Source organism: Syngnathoides biaculeatus, chromosome 22, assembly GCF_019802595.1.
Source record: "Syngnathoides biaculeatus isolate LvHL_M chromosome 22, ASM1980259v1, whole genome shotgun sequence".
NCBI classification, from domain to species: Eukaryota; Metazoa; Chordata; class Actinopteri; order Syngnathiformes; family Syngnathidae; genus Syngnathoides; species Syngnathoides biaculeatus.
This window is the reverse complement of record NC_084661.1, coordinates 9,008,726-9,028,203: the sequence shown is the minus strand read 5'-3', so window position 1 is coordinate 9,028,203 and position 19,478 is coordinate 9,008,726. Positions and strand designations below refer to the sequence as shown.

General features: G+C 45.1%; 1 protein-coding gene and 1 long non-coding RNA gene across 2 annotated transcripts; one reads left to right on the top strand and one right to left on the bottom strand.

The window, feature by feature from the left end:
* The first annotated feature begins 1,298 nt into the window (after positions 1-1,298).
* Positions 1,299-6,802, top strand: LOC133495777 (NADPH oxidase organizer 1-like). The gene is made up of 8 exons (XM_061810731.1): positions 1,299-1,425; positions 1,615-1,695; positions 1,811-1,880; positions 2,281-2,464; positions 2,538-2,746; positions 4,391-4,489; positions 4,842-4,959; positions 5,899-6,802. The coding sequence occupies exons 1-8, from the start codon at positions 1,351-1,353 to the stop codon at positions 6,593-6,595; spliced, it is 1,533 nt and encodes a 510-aa protein (XP_061666715.1). The 5' UTR covers positions 1,299-1,350; the 3' UTR covers positions 6,596-6,802.
* Positions 2,529-6,895, bottom strand: LOC133495781 (uncharacterized). The gene is made up of 4 exons (XR_009793655.1): positions 6,773-6,895; positions 4,876-4,974; positions 4,359-4,446; positions 2,529-2,663 (listed from the first exon to the last, which is right to left on the bottom strand). It is a non-coding gene; the product is annotated as an uncharacterized LOC133495781 (long non-coding RNA).
* Between the last annotated feature and the right edge of the window lie 12,583 nt (positions 6,896-19,478).

Genomic DNA, 19,478 nt, shown 5'->3' with positions numbered 1-19,478 from the left:
AAACTGCACTGTGCTCTTTACTTGGCTTGGCCATCAGTACTGAGTTTGCACATAGACGGGCTCTCACGGTGACTTTCTCTTCTGCTTTGATGCTGATACCCCTGGAAACCGGCCATACTACATCATCAGCTGCTACGTTTTGTTTCTTTGTGCACCATTTTTTTCCTCATAAAGAGGTACAGCGCAGCATTGGCACCATTTGCTCCAAAACATATCAACTTTTGTTTGAATTTAGTGGCGTCTCCAACTGGAAATTAGAAGAATCTCAGCAAGAAACGTTTGCTTTAATTCAGAGTAAAACTCTGTATAACTCTCTTTCAACGAGAGCTTGCATCACAGCTTCACAATTTTAACTGCTTTAATTTAGCCCCTGCTGTGTCTTGAAAAATGCTATAATGCAATCAAAACTCACAGTGTTCAATATCCCAGCAACTTCCTGACTCTCCTGTGTGGAAATACCTTGCTGATGGAGATTGCTGGCAGGTCTAATGCAGGAGTGCCCACTGACAATCGCCGAGAAACTGCAACAAAAGGAAAACCCCTGAGAAATCAAACAAGCCAAAGAGGATATGAGATAAAAAGCCGAGGAGTCTTTTCCAGCTGGTCTTTTCGAGTTTTATCAATTTCTCATACATCCTTGGTGCCGTCTTATCCTTTTTTGTCCAATAGCGGCCTTTCATGGTCATCCACTGTCCAGTTCTGCTTCTTATTTGAGCTTTATTAATTTAAAAGAGAAACAGGCAGGGATTCTAGTTGTTCTTTATTGTGTACCGCTACAGTATCAGTGACTCTTTCAACTGTTTATTTTATTTTTTTCCGAGATTTTTAGGTTAATTTGATAACCTTGAATATCTATCTATCTATCTATCTATCTATCTATCTATCTATCTATCTATCTATCTATCTATCTATCTATCTATCTATCTATCTATCTATCTATCTATCTATCTATCTATCTATCTATCTATCTATCTATCTATCTATCTATCTATCTATCTATCTCTATCTATCTATCTATCTATCTACTATCTATCTATCTATCTATCTATCTATCTATCTATCTTCTATCTATCTATCTATCTATCTATCTATCTATCTATCTATCTATCTATCTATCTATCTATCTATCTATCCACCTACCTACCTACCTACCTACCTACCTACCGACCTACATACCTGTCATGTGCAGTCGTCTGCGTCTGCGAAGTCAGCGTGCAGTCGCTGCGGATGAGTCTCCGCCCCTCAGGCGAGCTGTATTTAAAAGAGGCAGCCGACCGCCCTGCGGCAGCACTTGGAGGAGTGCCTCAACCTGTGGTTGACTTCTTTTCCACGTCCCAAAATCGCGGCAAGATGCCTGCAGAAAAGCGGTTTGTGTTCTCAGCTCGCATTATTTCAGCCGTGCAGAGGGAGACACCAAAGCTCAAGGTGGGTGAAAGGCTACAAAAGTGAATTTGTAACACACACACACACACACACACACACACACACACACACATACATATATATATATATATATAATATATATATATAATATATATATATATATGCATTTGGAGCTAACTTTTTTCTTTTATATATATATATATTATATATATATATATACATATTTTACAGACGTTCATGGTATCAGTGCTGTGGTCAGATGAGAATGAAGTGATTGTCTACAGGTCTTATGATGATTTCAAGAACTTTCATGTAAGTTTTTTTTTTCAAGTAATGGTTAAAAAATATACTCTATTTTCATATGTCTTTTAAAATCTTTTCAACTTATTTTTTATTAGTATATTAAAACCTATTTTCCTTTTAACAGAGGCAACTGAAGAAGAAGTTTCCCCACTTCAGCCCTTCACAGGATGACAGAATAATCCCAAAATTTAAAGGTAAGATTTTTTTTTACTTTGTAGTACACTATAGAATAAATCCTCATCCATTTAATGGATGAGGAATCTTCAAAGGCGGCTCCTTCATAGGCATTGCTTACCTTTTACTATTTCTCATAGTAGTAGTTAGATCAAATACTAAAAACACTCTGAAGAGCAATTGGAGAGTATCCAAGCACACTATTTTGTGTCAATGTTTCTTTATTGCATCATGGTGATTTAGATTTCAGTCTCAGCTCACTCTTCTTAAGACAAAGTCATAGACAGTATGATAAATAAATAGTTAATAAATAAAAAGTGAGATTAATGCATTGCAACACAATGAAACTGGTGTCCTCATCAATCTTCATATTTTTCCTCCTTGTCTGAAGCGACTGAATGTGCATCCTTCTCCCCTCAGGGGAGGCTCAGACGAATGGGCTCCAGCAGAGAGGATCCAAGCGATGCATCCAGCGGATGAAGGACTTGGAGAGCTACTGCAACAAGCTGCTCATGTGCGACCAAATGGTCACTTGTAGTTCGGAGGTCACCCAGTTTTTCACGCCACTCGACCACGACATGGACCAAGACTTCACCAAGAACAGGTAGTTTTCTCCTCAATGATTCGTCAACGGCCGTGGCGAGACCCGCTGACGTCCCGACTTCTGTGTCGCTCAGCGCCATGATCTTGCTGTCGGATATCAGCTTGGGGTTAGAAGGAGGAATAGGAGGAGGAGTTGGGGGCGAAGGAGATTTCTCTGTCACTCGGCCATTTGTCACCGAGACGTACCGCTGTGTGGCTGCCTACGAGACCAAAGACACCAACAACCGGCCCTTTAAAGCTGCCTTGGATGAAGCATTGGAAGTCCTGATTAAGGACCCTGCTGGTCAGTCAATCAGTCAACTGTACAAATCTGCGACTTTTATTCCAAATAGTAACTATGAGGACAAGGAAATTAAAAAATTTACACACTAAACATGGAAATATCTCGTACTGCAAAGTTAAGAAGTCAAAACTTACAGTATACACCCAAAATCCCACACCTTTACCTAAGAAAAATTATCGATCATCAAGTGTAATTAGAAATACATGCGTACTAGTATACAGTAGATAAAATGTCTACACACCCCTTTTTAAATGGCAATCTAACATACATACCGGAATTGGACTCAAGAGAAACGATTTCAAGTTCTCCATTTATGGCAAGTAAAACCAGTTTAACTCAATTGAGAAAAAAAATTCGAGGAGGGGGAGTTATAAGGAGAGATTGTGGTTGCAAAAGTGTTTCCACCCTCTTCTAATTGGGGATGTGGCTGTCGTCAGAATTCAAAATTCTCCTTTCACCTACAACCATTTGCCTCTCGTTAAGCTCTAATTTTTTTTTTTTATACAAACAAGGCTGTTTTTTCATAATATTCACATACTATAAATACCACAAAATACCTATACACATATTGTACATAACATAAACACACACATTTACGCATCTTGTGTGCAGCATACTTTTTATATAAACTTTCTTTCATTGAAGAATTGAATGAAATTTAGGAATTTCTGACATTTATCTTGAGCCTCCCCCAAAAATAAAAGATGAGTAGGGCCCTACTTTATCCAGATTTGCAAATTCTTTGAACTTAAAATTTTTAGCTGTTCTTCCTTGGACCTAAGTTTCATGCTAATCAGTTGAGTTATTTTTGCAGAATCTTCATAATTGTCAAAATACCAACGATAGAAATGTTACTTCCTCTGTACCAAAAATAGCACTAACTCTACCTGGGCCAAGTGGCAAAAATCCCAATTTGGACCAGTACCAAATTGCTCACCTTAATACACACATACGTTCCTTTTCAGCATCAAAGTTCTACAAAGTGATTTGGATCGACAAGTTTCATAAAAACATATGCCAGAATCATAATTTGTCACCTGTAGTTTGAATCACTTCAGCAAAAATATTTATATAGATGGTCTGTCTGACGTTGACAATTCCTGATTTTCGTGCAAGCGTAATGCTTGGAATTTGGCAGACTGGTCTGGGCCAAGAAGGGCCTCTTATTGCAGCCAGGGTGTGTCCTGGTGCAGTGAGAATTTGATGGTCTTAACATACGCCTGCCAAGGCCATGTCCAGGTGCTGCCTCAATTTGTCCAAAGCAATTTTGGTGAATTTAATCAGGGCATCAGCAAGAGAGATACACTCTTTCCTTTCCTCATAGTCTCTGTTGAGACTGTCATTGCCTGACATTTAAAGCGTATGAGAGCAGCCACTTTGATTGGTGGTGAATTAATCGGTGGGAAACACACACATAGTGACATAAAGTGACGAATCATAACAAAATACACATTTAGGACAAGTACAGAGAGTCATTTGAGAGTCATATGAGGTGTGCAGTTGTACCCTAATCACAATTCACAACAGGAAATTTGAAAGAAGTTTATCTACATTTTGTGTAGTCCCTCACCACCAAACATTTGCAGAGACAGGGTTAGGCAACAATTCCTACCTGCCTGATTACGTGTTTACTCTCCCTATCAGGTTGGTGGTTGGTGGAGAATGAAGACAAGTGTATTGCCTGGTTTCCTGCTCCCTATCTGGAAAAAGAGAAGAATGATGAAAGAGCATATCACCGGGAAGGTGTGATATTTGTCTGCTCTTAACACTTATGAGTCGTGTTTCATTTTGTGATTCAGATGCAGTGCGTCATGCGCTCTTTGAAGCAAAATGGCTTTTAGAATCCAACAAAAGATGGCATTAAGGCATGCACCTAGAACTATTAAAAAAAGTGAATGAGTCGTAATTAACAAGTGCAACTTGTCCAGGTCTCACAGGTGGAAAACATGGTAATTAGTGAAATGCCACATGACAAAAAGATTTGCAGTAGTACTTTTCGTAGATGTATTGTCCTGCAGCCAAGCAGTGTTTTATGATGATATTTTGTTTTCATGGCAGTGTTGATGAGCTTGTTTCTGTGTGTTGTCACATAAAGGTGCTCTCTACTGTGCTGTGAGGAATTACTTTACCAAGAAGGCTGACGAGATCTCTGTGCCCATTGGTTCTGTGGTGGAGGTTCTGAGAATGTCTGATGATGGCTGGTGGCTCACCAGGTAACCCGGTCTTGCCTGTTAGGAATAATAACCTGCACTAATTATACTAAATGGCAGCCGTAAGACATTAGCCTTTATCGAGCTACTCCGTAGTGGTGAGGTGGGACTTGACCAGAATTTTTTTTCTCGAAAATGAGCGATTAATGATTAACTAATGTCTTTAACTAATATCAGAGGTGGTAGAGATACAGGTAGTACAGATCAGTACTAGTACTACTAGTAGTACTAAAAGTACTAGTACTGATTCCATTTCTTGTAGGAGCAAAGTCAAAATAAATGTTTTATAAAATTTTACACCATAGAGAAGAACATTATTAACAACAATGGCAAATTTGAATGATTAAAAATATCACGAAATATACAAAATAAGGCTTGAAAATACAAAAAAACCCAAAAAACAATCAAGCTATTGTATTCACTGGGAAAAACCAAAGGGTGTGTCCGCTGAATGCGGGAAGCCATGCCCTGGTGAAAAATTTATGCACGTTCGTCGCTAGCCACTAGCCATCCTGCAAGCCAATTGCATTACTGGGCAGGCCAAATTTTTGTGTCGTGAGGGAGGTGCGACTCATGAACTCACAAGTGTGTCACTGGCTGTCCATTCATCCATCCATTTTCCTATCCGCCCATCCTCACAAGGGTCGCAGGAGAGCTGGAGCCTATCCCAGCAATCTTCGGGAATCACCGTTCAAAATCGGAATCTCAGAAGTGTGATTTAGACATGATGAGCACTACTTCACCATGCTGCCCTCCAAAAAAATTATTACATCTGTAGGTTAAGATAAGAGAGGAGAAGTCTGCTTCCAAAATGTAATAAATGCTAAAAAGAAGGTCCGAGACAGTCTGTGATACAATCAAAAAAGCAGTTAGAATATAGTGGTGAATGCAAACTTCTAAAAAATGACTAAAACAACATTTGATGTAATTCTTTTCATTCAGATACAATGGCAAGGTGGGCTACGTCCCCTCCATGTACCTGCAGCCCTACAACAACCCTCGGACGGGACTTTTCCTCTTACAGAATAGGCTGAATAGAACCACCCTCAACCAGACCATCAGCGGGGTACCTCTGGATGGTTCTTCTTCTTCTTCTTCAGACCACATCGTCAGGGAAACCCATGCAGGGCAACGATCTGCAGTCCAGCCCAGAGCTCAGTCTAGTGGGCGTGGTTATCTGGCCAAAGCCAGATCTATGGAACTTTTGTCACAGACCAGAACACAGACTGCTACGCCCGCCCGAGTCGAAGTGAACAATACCCACCCAGACAGCCTCGCTCGTAGCATCAGCACGAGCTCAAACACAGAGTCGACCGTCTCCTCGTTCAGCAGCTCGCTTTCACGTTCGAGGGCAGACGTGTCGAGACCCTCCCTACGACAGAGTGTCATCCCCAGCGAGCGCGGCTACGAGCAGCGCCGCAACTCCACCTCCAGTTTTTTGAGTTATACAAGTTCTGGGAGTTCTGGGAGCTCAAGTTCCAGAGGCAGCGACACGGGCATGTTTGCTCCTTTGATGCCACCCAGACCCAAGAAGGAGGAGATCCTGAACCGGTGCTCCACCATGACACGTAAAGCAGCTGCGGAGACCAAAGCCCGTCTCCAGATAAGACCTGATTTCACCATCCATACTCGCTTGTAAGGATTCATTCCAATTACCCCACAACTGAGTTATAATCTTCATGATTTACTCATGCTAGTTCTCATTCACTCTTTATTTGTAAATCTCGATTTAACCTCTTTTGATCCAAACGGAAGTACATGAGTCGGCCACGTGTGTTTTGTTCAAAAGTCATCACATCGGTGATTCCACAATTACCTGACTGGAAAAGGGATGGAACATAATGCATCAAACTTGAAATCTGATTCTCTCGTACAGTGGGACCTGTTGGGATAGTTGTCCGTTACATCCAATTGTCTGTTAAATTGAAACACTTTTTACATGGCCTAAATAACACTAGCACAGTACAAAATTATTGGTTTGTACTTTTTTTTTTGCGGCCTAAAAACACCATTTCAAAATTGTAAATATAAATGGAAAAGGTTCTATCCAGACTTACCTCACTGGTGTATGGGATGGGTGGTGTTGAGTTCTAACTGAACACCATCTTGTGTCCATTAAATATGAAGTAAGAGGTTCAATCTATATAATATAATCTATATAATATAATCTATATAATATAATATATATATATATATATATATATAATCTATCGAGGTTCCACTGTATGCAGGTCAAGTGCAACGTAGCTTCAATGAAGCGCTACACAGCAGGTAGAAACAACACATTGGTAAGATGTTGAAGTGGATTGTTGGGTCTCAGGAGGTTAAATATTTTCACTTTACCAAATGATTCTCCTTTCCTACTGTATCATGTGTTTGGAATACACAGAATCCCAGGCGTCAATGATAAAATAATTAGTTCTGGGATGCTTAGAGAGACACTGTAGGAACAGTTTCACATTTCACATGCATGAGGAATTATCAGTGTTGTAAGTTGTATCAGACTGTATGTCATGTAAAGACAAATTAATGAACTTTCTACAAAAGTGAAAATATTGTTTTTTTTCTGCCTTCTGTTGGATAGAATCATTTCATGAATGGATGGGAAGAAGATGGTGCTTTTTTTCAGAATGTGCTTCCGCTTAAAGCTTAACGGGCATGTTTGTAATGTTCAAGCCTTTTGCCGTATTTGATAAAACAGTCAGGATCACAACTGACAATTTTACAATGGTAATATAATCTGAGGTGGGGAAAAAAAAATCATCCCTACCTGGCTCCATCTTTTTAAGAAACCACTGCATCCGAAGATAAACAACTAATATGAAACAAATTCACTGGAAACATCAAAATATGCTCGACGTACGACAACTTAACAACAATAACTTCAGTTATTTTTGCATCTTATATGATAAACTAATGTCTAAATTTGAGGGGTGTGACTATTCAATGGAGATCTATTAAGATTCACTTTGATCAACATTACGAAAGTGTCACGGACGAGACTCGGGGGTGGACCCAAATGCACGACTCAGGTGAGAGGTAAGCAGTGCGGAATAAGCCTTTATTCGTTCCAATGTCGGTTACCAGGGAGTCAGTCCAAACAAGCAGCAAGATCAGTAACGGCAGGCTTACGGGGTAGGTCGGGAGACAGGCATTGGTCGGTACACAGGAGGTAGACGTCAGGAGTACGGTAGTGCGGGAACGAGGCATGAGAGGCAACGATCTAGCAGAGTCTCTGTCGTCCCCCGGGTCCTACATGTACTGGGTCTAATCGGAGGTCATGAGGCGCAGGTGTGACCCTTCCGATTAGACGGCCACGCCCAGCCCTGGCTGGAATCCAGGATCATGACAGTACCCCCCCTCAACGGCCGGCTCTGGACGGCCCAGGCGCATCAGGGTGAGCCGCGTGAAAGTCCCTGATGAGGGAGCGGTCCACGACGAAGCGGGAGGGGATCCAAGAGCACTCCTCCGGGCCATATCCCTCCCAGTCCACCAGGTACTGGACCCCCCTCCCTCTGCGGCGGGAAGACAGCAACCGGTGCACGGTGTACACCAACCCACCGTCGACCATGCGGGGGGGACTTGAGCGGAGGAGCCAGCGACGACGTACGATTCGGGCGAAGTCTGCTGACGTGGAACATAGGGTGCACCCTCATCGACCTGGGCAGTTTCAACGAGACGGCGACCGGGTTAATAACCTTGGAAACAGGGAACGGGCCAACGAACCTGGGAGCAAGTTTGCGGGATTCCGTCCGCAGCGGGAGATCTTTGGTGGAGAGCCACACTCGCTGTCCCACTCTGAGCTCTGGTGCGGCCCTCCTCTTGCGGTCTGCTGCGGCCTTGTAGGCGCTGCTCATGCGCAGCAGTGTCCTCCGAGCTGCTTCCCAGGTCCGTTTGCAGCGTCGCACCACGGCCAGGGCCGACGGAACTGTGGATTCTGTGACCAGTGGAGGAAACAGGGACGGAGGATACCCATGCACGACATGGAGTGGAGCCATACCTGTTGAAGCGGAGGGTAGGGAATTGTGGGCATACTCCACCCACTTGATGTGCTGGCTCCACGTGCTCTGGTCCCTGGATACCAGACATCGAAGACCGGTTTGTAATTCCTGGTTAATCCTCTCTGTCTGGCCATTAGACTCTGGGTGATGACCCGATGTCCGACTTGCTGAAGCGCCGATGAGGTTGCAGAACTCCTTCCAGAAACGGGCGCTGAATTGCGGACCCCTGTCCGAAACGATGTCCTGGGGTAGACCGTGGTAACGGACGACCTCGTCTAATACCAACTGGGCTGTCTGCTTGGCCGACGGGATCTTCGGGAGCGGCACGAAGTGGACCATCTTGGAGAAACGGTCCACTATGGACAGCACCACTGTGTTCCCTTGTGAAGGCGGCAAGCCGGTAACGAAGTCCATCGCGATCTGTGACCACGGACGAAAGGGGATGGACAGGGGTTGCAACTCACCAACGGGCCGTAGGCGGGAAGTTTTATTGGCAGCACACACCGGGCAGGCGTTGACGAACTCCCTTACATCCTTGCTGAGGTTAGGCCACCAGAACCTTTGTTCGACCACTGACCGTGTCTTCGCCATACCCGGGTGGCAGACCGTCTTGTTGGTATGGGCCCAGTTGATGACGTCTCCCCGCAGAGATGGAATGACGAAAAGACGGCCCGACGGACAATCCGTGGGTGGCGGTGTCTCTTCCAGGGCCTCCTTCACCCGCGACTCGATCGACCAGGTGAACCCGGACACGAAGCACCCCGCTGGCAGGATAGTAGCGGCGTCTGAATCAGTGCGCCCTCCCTCGTGGATCCGCGAGAGTGCATCCGGCTTGCCGTTTTTGGAGCCTGGGCGGTAAAACACCTTAAAGTGGAAGCGGGTGAAAAATAGCCCACCTGGCCTGACGGGCGTTCAACCTCTTTGCGGACTTCAGGTATTCAAGGTTCTTATGGTCCGTGAAGACAACGAACGGTACTTGCGAGCCCTCCAGCCAGTGCTGCCACTCCTCCAACGCGCTCTTGACCGCCAGCAGTTCCTTATCTCCCACGTCATAGTTCCTCTCTGCCGGGGTCAACTTTCTAGACAGGAACGCGCACGGGTGAATCCTTCCATCCCTGGAACTCCTCTGCAACAAAACTGCACCGATTCCTGAATTCGATGCATCCACCTCCACCACAAACTGGTTATCGGGATCCGGAATAATGAGAACAGGCGCAGTAGTGAAACTTGCCTTGAGCCTGCCGAAGGCCTCCTGGCAGGTCCCGGACCAGTCGAAGGTGGTATTTGGCGAAGTGAGCGAATGCAGAGGAGCGGCCACGGAACTGAAGTTCCTTATGAATTTCCTGTAGAAATTGGCAAATCCCAAGAACCTCTGCACGTCCCTCCTGTTGGTGGGGGTAGGCCACCGCAGCACCGCGTCGACCTTCCCGGGATCCATCCGTATCTCTCCCTCAGCCAGGATGAAGCCCAGGAAGGACACGGATGCCTGATGGAACTCACACTTATCCATATTCACATATAATTGGTGCTGCTGCAGATGCCGGAGCACCTCTCTGACTTGTTGAATGTGAGAGGCTAGGTCTGCTGAAAAGATGAGAATGTCATCCAGGTAAACAAAGACAGATCTGTTCAGGAACTCCCGGAGCACGTCGTTAATGAAGTTCTGAAAGACGGCCGGAGCATTTGTCAATCCAAAGGGCATCACAAGATACTCATAGTGCCCTGTGGGGGTGTTGAACGCCGTCTTCCACTCATCCCCTTCCCGAATCCGCACCAGATGGTAAGCGCTGCGCAAGTCGAGCTTGGTGAAGATCCGGGCTCCCTGGAGGAGTACGAATGCTGTAGAGATAAGCGGCAAAGGGTACCTGTTCTTGACTGTGATGTCGTTCAGTCCTCGGTAGTCGATGCAGGGTCGCAGCGTGGAGTCCTTCTTCTTGACAAAAAAAAAACCCCGCACCGGCTGGTGTAGATAAGGGGCGAATGAGTCCGGCTGCGAGCGAGTCCTCGATGTAGTCCCTCATGGCTTGATGCTCTGGTCCTGTTAAAGAGAACAGCTTCCCTCTGGTAGGAAAGGTGCCTGGCAGGAGTTCAATCGCGCAGTCGTATGACCGATGTGGCGGTAGAGACTTTGCCTTAGATTCAGAGAAGACCTCCCGTAGGTCATGATAGCAGGAGGGCACTGCGGTCAGGTCCAGGGCGGTACCAGGTTCTGTTAGCCGAACCGGCGCGACTTGAATACCCCTGTCTCTCCGGATAGCGAAACAACGACTGAGACAGTCCTCACCCCAAGTCTTGATCTGACCCGTGGTCCAATCTATGTGCGGATTATGTTCTTTGAGCCACGGACTGCCCAAGATGATGTCGCTACTACGTGCGTCGAAGACATGAAAGCTAATTCGCTCTGAGTGAGCGTCCGGAAAGCTCATACGTAGCGTCTGAGTACGATGTGTAACCCGACAAAGGAACTTGCCGTTGGCGGCATAGGCGTGACGAAACCGTTGCGTGGGGAAGGTTGCCGCCCCCAGCTCCTCGACCACGCGGGGATTTATCAGGTTTGCTTCCGACCCAGAATCTATGAAAGCCGTCACAGAGCATGAACGGGAGTCCGTTCCCAAGGTGAGGTGAAGAAGGGACCTCCCTGACCCCGTCGCGGTGTACCACACACTCACCGGAGTAGCGATCCTGATGTCAGAATGCCCTGGTCGAGTCGGGCAACGGGCGATCAAGTGTCCCAAACGCCCGCAGTAAAAACAGCGTCCCTCTCGTCGCCGACGTAAGCGCTCCTCCGCTGAGCTGCCAAGGCCCTCCACTTGCATTGCTTCCGGTGAAGCTGACAACACGGGTGGCCGGGAAGCGGAAACAACCGGACTGCGACTCTCCCTCTCCTCCTCCCTCAGGCCCTCCATCTGTCTCTGCACGGTGAGGCGCTGGTCCACCTTGAGGGCCAATGCGATGAGGGAGTTAAGCGAAGGCGGAAGATCCATGGCCACGAGGTGACCACGGATCTGTGGGGACAGTCCCTCGTAAAACGCGTCATGGAGGGCTTCCTCATTCCAGCGGCTCTCGGCAGCCCGAATCCGGAACTCAATGGCGTAGTCGGACACGCGGCGACGCCCCTGGCGAATTGTCATGAGTGACGATGCCGCCTGGCGTTCCGGAGTCGCATACTGGAACACCTGGGTGAGCGCGCAGACGAAGCTCGCCCATGAGCGGCAGGTCTCCGAGTTACGGCTCCACTCGGCGGTGGCCCATGCCTCCGCCCTCCCTGTCATGTGGGAAATGACGAAGGCGATCCGGGAGCGGTCCGTGGGAAAAGCGGAAGCTTGCAGCTCAAAGTGGAGATCGCACTGCGCCAGGAAGGGCTTGACGTTACCGGAGTCGCCTGAGAACCGCTCTGGTCGAGAGAGCGGAGTGATGGTGGCACGGGGAGGCACAGGAGCGGCCGCGCTAGCTTGGGAGGCTAGCCACGGTTGCAGCTGGGTGCAGAGCTCCTGGATCTGGTGAGTCATACCCTGGAGAGCAGCCTCTTGCTCACCCAGGCGTTTGGCCTGCACTTGCAGCGCACGGCGAATGGCTTCAGAGTCAGCTGGGTCCATGTTCTTGGCTAGATCGTTCTGTCACGGACGAGACTCGGGGGTGGACCCAAATGCACGACTCAGGTGAGAGGTAAGCAGTGCGGAATAAGCCTTTATTCGTTCCAATGTCGGTTACCAGGGAGTCAGTCCAAACAAGCAGCAAGATCAGTAACGGCAGGCTTACGGGGTAGGTCGGGAGACAGGCGTTGGTCGGTACACGGGAGGTAGACGTCAGGAGTACGGTAGTGCAGGAACGAGGCATGAGAGGCAACGATCTAGCAGAGTCTCTGTCGTCCCCCGGGTCCTATATGTACTGGGTCTAATCGGAGGTCATGAGGCGCAAGTGTGACCCTTCCGATTAGACGGCCACGCCCAGCCCTGGCTGGAATCCAGGATCATGACAGAAAGTAGGTAGCATAGTGGATCAAATCTATCAAATCTGTCTCACAGTTCTGAAGACTGGGGTTCAAATCCCAGCCTTGCCTGTGTGGACTTTGGATATTCTCTCCACGCCTGTGTGGATTATCTCTGGGTAGTCCTTCCCCCATTCCAAAAACATATATGGAAGGTTGATTGAAGATTTCAAATTGTCCGAAGGTGTTAATGGTTGCTTGTTTGTATGTGGCTTGCGATTGGCTGGTGACCAGTTCAGGGCGTAACCTCCAAAGATAGCTGGGATGGGCTCCAGCATGCCCACGATCCTAGTGAGGATAAGCGGTACAGAAAATGGAGGGATGGATGACAGAAGCAGTTGACAATATAAAAAACAGCAGAGAAATGTACATCGTCATTTGAATGGGTCACCTGCTTTTTTCATGCGTGTACATGTTGTAAAATGATATGATGATTAAAGGAGTACTTTTAAGAATTCCACTTCTGATCTGAGAAAGGTAGCAAAGAGATTGAGATCAACTGTAAGTGGAGGATTTTGTCGAGTAAGTCCTCGTTCAAGGCCCATTTATCAAATATAGGGCCTTCCATGTTCTGTATAACGTTCACTTGCTGTATCACAGTTCACCGTTTGTGTATTCATTGCATTCCAGATACTTAATTTGCCATATCACAGAATTTTAAGTATATGCTGTCATTTCTCGGTGGTAAAATAAGTGTTTCCGATCTTAAAACATTGCAATTGTTGAAAAATAAACATTTAAGCATATTACATGGAACAAAATGTACATAGTGCACAGCAGAACAGTGCATTAATGAATGTTTCAGAGTTTTAGAGAACATAGAAAGTATTTATACAACAGTAGTACAGGTCAAAATAGGCGTGTGGGAAACAATACTAAAAGTCGGGGGAGGTTCATACAGCTCTAAAATAAGTATGAATAATGCGGTCTGGAACCTAATCAACATGAGAAACGAGGCCTTACCGTATATCAACATTTTATGAATATATATTCAAATTCAAAGAACTATTGGAATTATTGCTATTTCTCAGTTTCTATTTTGGAAAACTTCTCAAGCTGACAGTTGAATGATTTGAACACACAGAGTCTTATGTCACATCATTACTGCCAATCTGCCTTGCTGACAATTCGCTTCTTCGCAATTATGGCAGATAATTGTACTTTTTAGGCACTGATGAATGAACTGAATGGAATGTTGGCTTTTGTTTGTCTCTTTAACAAGCATTTCAATTGTTCCATTGTCATATTGAAACCGAAAGTTGGCATTTAGTTCATTGTGCGGACTACTGAAAAGCCTACTGAACACTGAGGGGGAGTTTAATGGATCCTTAAATCTAAGTAATATGGAGTCAGTTCCGGTTGAGACCCCGGATGAAAGTTGAAATCAATTGTTGGGTCATACTATTGCGACCATAAAACCTTTGGAGAAAAGCCGTAATGGTGGTAAATCGTCTCAGGAGTTCTCACTCAACCAGGAACACTCTAAATGTGGAACAAAGACTTATCCAGGTCTAAAGAGACCAGACTGACATACAAAAGAACTACCGACCTCTGAAGCCATTCAACCACAAGAAAGATTTAAAAATCTGATCCAAGGGAGGGTTCTCAGGGAAAAAAACATTGGTGACATTGGGTTCTGATGATCCCCAAAACTTTTCGAGGGGTATTCTGTGGATTGAGGAGGCAAAGGTTCTGTAATATCTGGCATAAAAAAAAAGTACCTGACAAAAAAACAGGTTTACATTCAACCATTGTGGTTGAAGTACTCAGTCTGGGGCTCCTTCTTTACTTCAAGAACTGGACAACATTTTAACTGTAACAATAGTTACTACCTTGAATTGAAAATGATTGATAGACGTGGTCACAAAAAGTCCCGAGGCTGTTTGAGAGGAGAATCAGATGTATATCGGGAATCATGATTGGTACTTTATTGGAGGAGCGCGCCAATTAGAAAAGGAACGAACTGACACTGGAAAACAAATTGAAGAGTTTGTTTTCAAAACGAGACATAGGCATTTTTTTCAGATTTACGAAACTTGCGCCAAAATTATCCATTCGGAGCTGGATAATTTTGGCGCGAGTTTCGTAAATCTGAAAAAAATGCCTATGTCTCGTCTTGAAAACAAACTCTTCAGTTGAACTCAGAGGAAGTTAAAATTCTCATCAACAATGTTCCGCGAACCATCGAAAGGAATGCATCTCTGCTGTGAGTTTAACAAATTCACAATCACATGGAAAAGTGCCTCAGTATACCAGAAAGCTGACTTGGCAAAAGTTATGCTTTTGAATTTTTTAATTGATTCAGTCAATGTAATGGATCTTCTTCTTCTTCTTTTCCTTTCGGCTAGTCTCGTTAGGGGTCGCCACAGCGTGTCATCTTTTTCCATCTGAGCCAACTTTGCCCTTCATCCTAGCAGAGACTCTTCTGTCACATAACACACCAGACACCTTCCGCCAGCTCTTCCAACCTGCTTGGACCCATTTATTCACTTCCTTACCACACTCACCATTGCTCTGGATTGTTGACCCTAAATATTTGAAGTCCTCCACCCTCGCTATCTCTTCTCCCTGAAGCCTCACTCTTCTCCCTCCACCTTTCTCATTCACGCAGATATATTCTGTTTTACTTCGGCTAATCGTCATTCTTCTCCTTTCCAGTGCATGTCTCCATCTTTCTAATTGTTCCTCTGCATGCTCCCTGCTTTCACTGCATATCACAATATCATCTGCGAGCATCATGGTCCAAGGGGATTCCAGTCTAACCTCATCTGTCAGCCTATCCATTACCACTGCAATCAGGAAGGGGCTCAGAGCTGATCTATGATGCAGTCCCACCTCCACCTTAAATTCTTCTGTCACACCAAATGCACACCTCACCATTGTTCTGCTACTATCATACATGTCCTGTACTATTTTAACATACGTCTCTGCCACACCAGACTTACGCATGCAGTACCACAGTTCCTCTCTTGGTCCTCTGTCATAGGCTATCTCTAGGTCCACAAAGACACAATGTAGCTCCTTCTGACCTTCTCTGTACTTTTCCACGAGCATCCTCAAGGCAAATAATGCATCTGTGGTACTCTTTTAGGCATGAAACCATACCGTTGCTCGCAGATAATTACTTCTGTCCTGAGTCTAGCCTCCACTCCTCGTCATTGTGTAGCTCATCAACTTTATTCCTCTATAATTCCCACAGCTCTGAACATCGCCTTTGTTCTTAAAAATGGGAACAAGTACACTTTTCCTCCATTCTTCAGGCATCTTTTCGCCCGCTAGTATTCTGTTGAATAAGTTGGTCAAAAACTCCACAGCCATCTTTACAAATTGCTTCCATACCTCGACTGGTATGTCATCAGGACCAACTGCCTTTCCATTTTTCATCCTTTGTAGTTCCTGACTTCCCCCTTAGTAATCATTGCCACTTCCTGGTCCTTCACACTTGCCTCTTCAACTTACCCTTCTCTCTCATTTTCTTCATTCATCAACTTCTCAAAGTATTCTTTCCATCTATTTAGCACACATTTCCATCTCTATCCTTAATCACCCTTACCTGCTGCACATCCTTCCCATCTCTATCCCCCTGTCTGGCCAACATGTAGAGATCCTTTTCTCCTTCTTTCATGTCCAACCTGGTGTACATGTCTTCATATGCCTCTTGTTTAGTCTTTGCCACCACTACCTTAGCCCTACGTGGCATCTCGATATACACCTTTCGCCTCTCCTCAGTCCTCTTAGTATCCCACTGCTAATCTCTTTCCTTGTATGACTCCCTGTATTTTGGGGTTCCACCACCAAGTCTCCTTCTCCCCTTCCCTACCAGAAGACACACCAAGTACTCTCCTGCCTGTCTCTCTGATTACCTTGGCTGTCGTAGTCCATTCTTCCGAAAACTTCTGCCGTCCATCGAGAGCCTGTCTCACCTCCGAAAGGCCGCATAACATTCTTCGTTTCTCAGCTTCCACCACATGGTTCTCTGCTCAACCTTTGTCTTCTTAATCTTCCTATCCACCACCAGAATCATCCTACATACCACCATCCTATGCTGTTGAGCTACACTCTTCCCTACCACTAATTTACAGTCAGTAATCTCCTTCAGATTACATCGTCTGCACAAAATATAATCCACCTGCGTGCTTCTACCTCTGCTCTTGTAGGTCACTATATGTTCCTCCCTCTTCTGGAAATAAGTGTTCACAACAGCCATCTCCATCCTTTTTGCAAAGTCCACCACCATCTGTCCCTCAAAGTTCCTTTCCTGGATGCCGTACTTACCCATCACTTCTTCAACGCCCCTGTTTCCTTTACCAATATGTCCATTACAATCTGCACCAATCACAACTCTCTCGCTGTCTGGGATGCTCAGAACTACTTCATCTAGTTCCTTCCAGAATTTCTCTTTCAACTCTAGGTCACATCCTACCTGTGGAGCATAGCCACTAACCACATTATACATAACACCCTCAATTTCAAATTTTAGTCTCATCACTCAATCTGATACTCTTTTCACCTCCAAAACATTCTTAGCCAGCTCTTCCTTTAAAATAACCCCGACTCCATTTCTCTTCCCATCTACTCCGTGGTAGAATAATTTAAACCCTGCTCCTAAACTTCTAGCCTTACTACCTTTCCACCTGCTCTCTTGGATGCACAGTATATCAACCTTTCTCCTAATCATCATGTCAACCAACTTCTGAGCTTTTCCTGTCATAGTCCCAACATTCAAAGTCCCTACACTCAGTTGTAGGCTCTGTGCATTCCTCTTTTTCTTCTGACGACAGATCCGGTTTCCTCCTCTTCTTTGTCTTCGACCCACAGTAGCTGAATTTCCACCGACGCCTGGCACCTAAGCACTGCCGGGGGCGGGCGTTGTTAACCCGGGCCACGACCGATCCAGTATGGTATTCTTTCGATGAACGCTGATATTTGTTTGGCACAGTTTTTACGCAGGATGCTTTTCCTGACGCAACCCTCTGCATTTATCCGGGCTTGGGACCGGCCTACAGATTGCACTGGTTTGTGCTCCCATAGGGCTGCATTTGCATCTTAAGCAATATAACAGCCTTGCAGAAGAAGAAAAAGAAGAATGGATCAATTAAAAAAATCAATTGTTTATATTAAAGTTCCACCTTGGCACACCATCATGGCTGAAAGGACAGAATACAATGCACAAAAAGGTAGTTCTGTATTTTAAATACTGGGAGCAAAAGAGAAAAAGTGTGCAAGCCATAATTCAGTTTTACACCAAGAAAAAGAAACAGGGATATGATTGTGAATTTCCCCAAAATAAAGCAAGCTTTCAGATTTATACTGTAGTTTATAGTTGCCTTGGTTCGATTAGCAATGTATTTTTTGGGCTTTTTTGTCGTTATAAGAACCAGTGTCTGTTGACATTTTCATTGTGAGTTTGTAAAAACTTAAAATGGCTCTTAGTAAATGTTCTGATGGGAATGGAAATGCTGTAATCTGACTATTTTAATAAGCCATGTAACGTCAAGAGATGACAGGTCCGATGATGGTCGTTGTGGTCAAAGGCGCGCTTAGGGGCTTCGTGCGTTTGCTCAGAAACAAAACATTGATGACGACCTTTACTTCTTTTCAGAAACGGGTAATTATTGCACTTTAATGCCTCTGAAGAATGCACTGAATGGAATGCGGTGAGCTTGAGCCGATCCCATCATGACTGCCAACGGGCGAGAGGCTGGAAAAACCTAGGAGTCACCAGCCAATGGCATCGCATGTGTAGACAAAAACGTTCACGCCTAATGATCCAATTAAAATCCACAATTATCATAACTGCATGCTCTTCGAATATGGGAGAAACCCAAAGAACCTGTAGAAAGTGCAAGTTCCGACAACTGGGAGGCACACATGGTCACTCGGGCTTGATCTATTAGTCCACCTTTTGAAACACATTACAATTTAGGACAAAGATATTGACATTTGGAAAAAATCTAGAAAAATCAACAAAAAAGGCTTTGTTGTTAAGTTAAACAAATTACAACTATTGTAAAGCATTCACGTCTTCTGCTTGAAATTCATAACTTTATTGTTGTCGGTGCCAATGGATCAAAAACGTACAGTATTTTTCATTTACTCTTATTTTACAAATGGAAGCACGTTGGAATCGTGGTTAACACTTGTGCCTCCCCGTTCTGAGGTTCAACATTCGAGTCTTTGCTCCGGCCTTCCTGTGTGGCATTTGCGTCCTCACCCTAGTGAGAGAAAGCGCGACAGACGAACGACGGGTGAAGCTCAGAAAGTTGACGGACCGTTCAAAGTTTTTAACCTGATGCAGCTCCAAAGCTCACGAGAGCAAACACTGAAATTACCTTTGACACCTCAAGCAATCGCAATTCCCACCACGCTTCCGTCGCCCCGGACTTTCCCTGCTTTCATCAGTTAGAATCAGTGATAGAGTTTATCTCACGCAGGTGATGCATTTATTGCCGCTTGAAACGTCATAAATCTATTACACTGTTTTAAAACTTACCAGAAAGGCTGTTATATTGCTCAAGATGCATTACTATTTT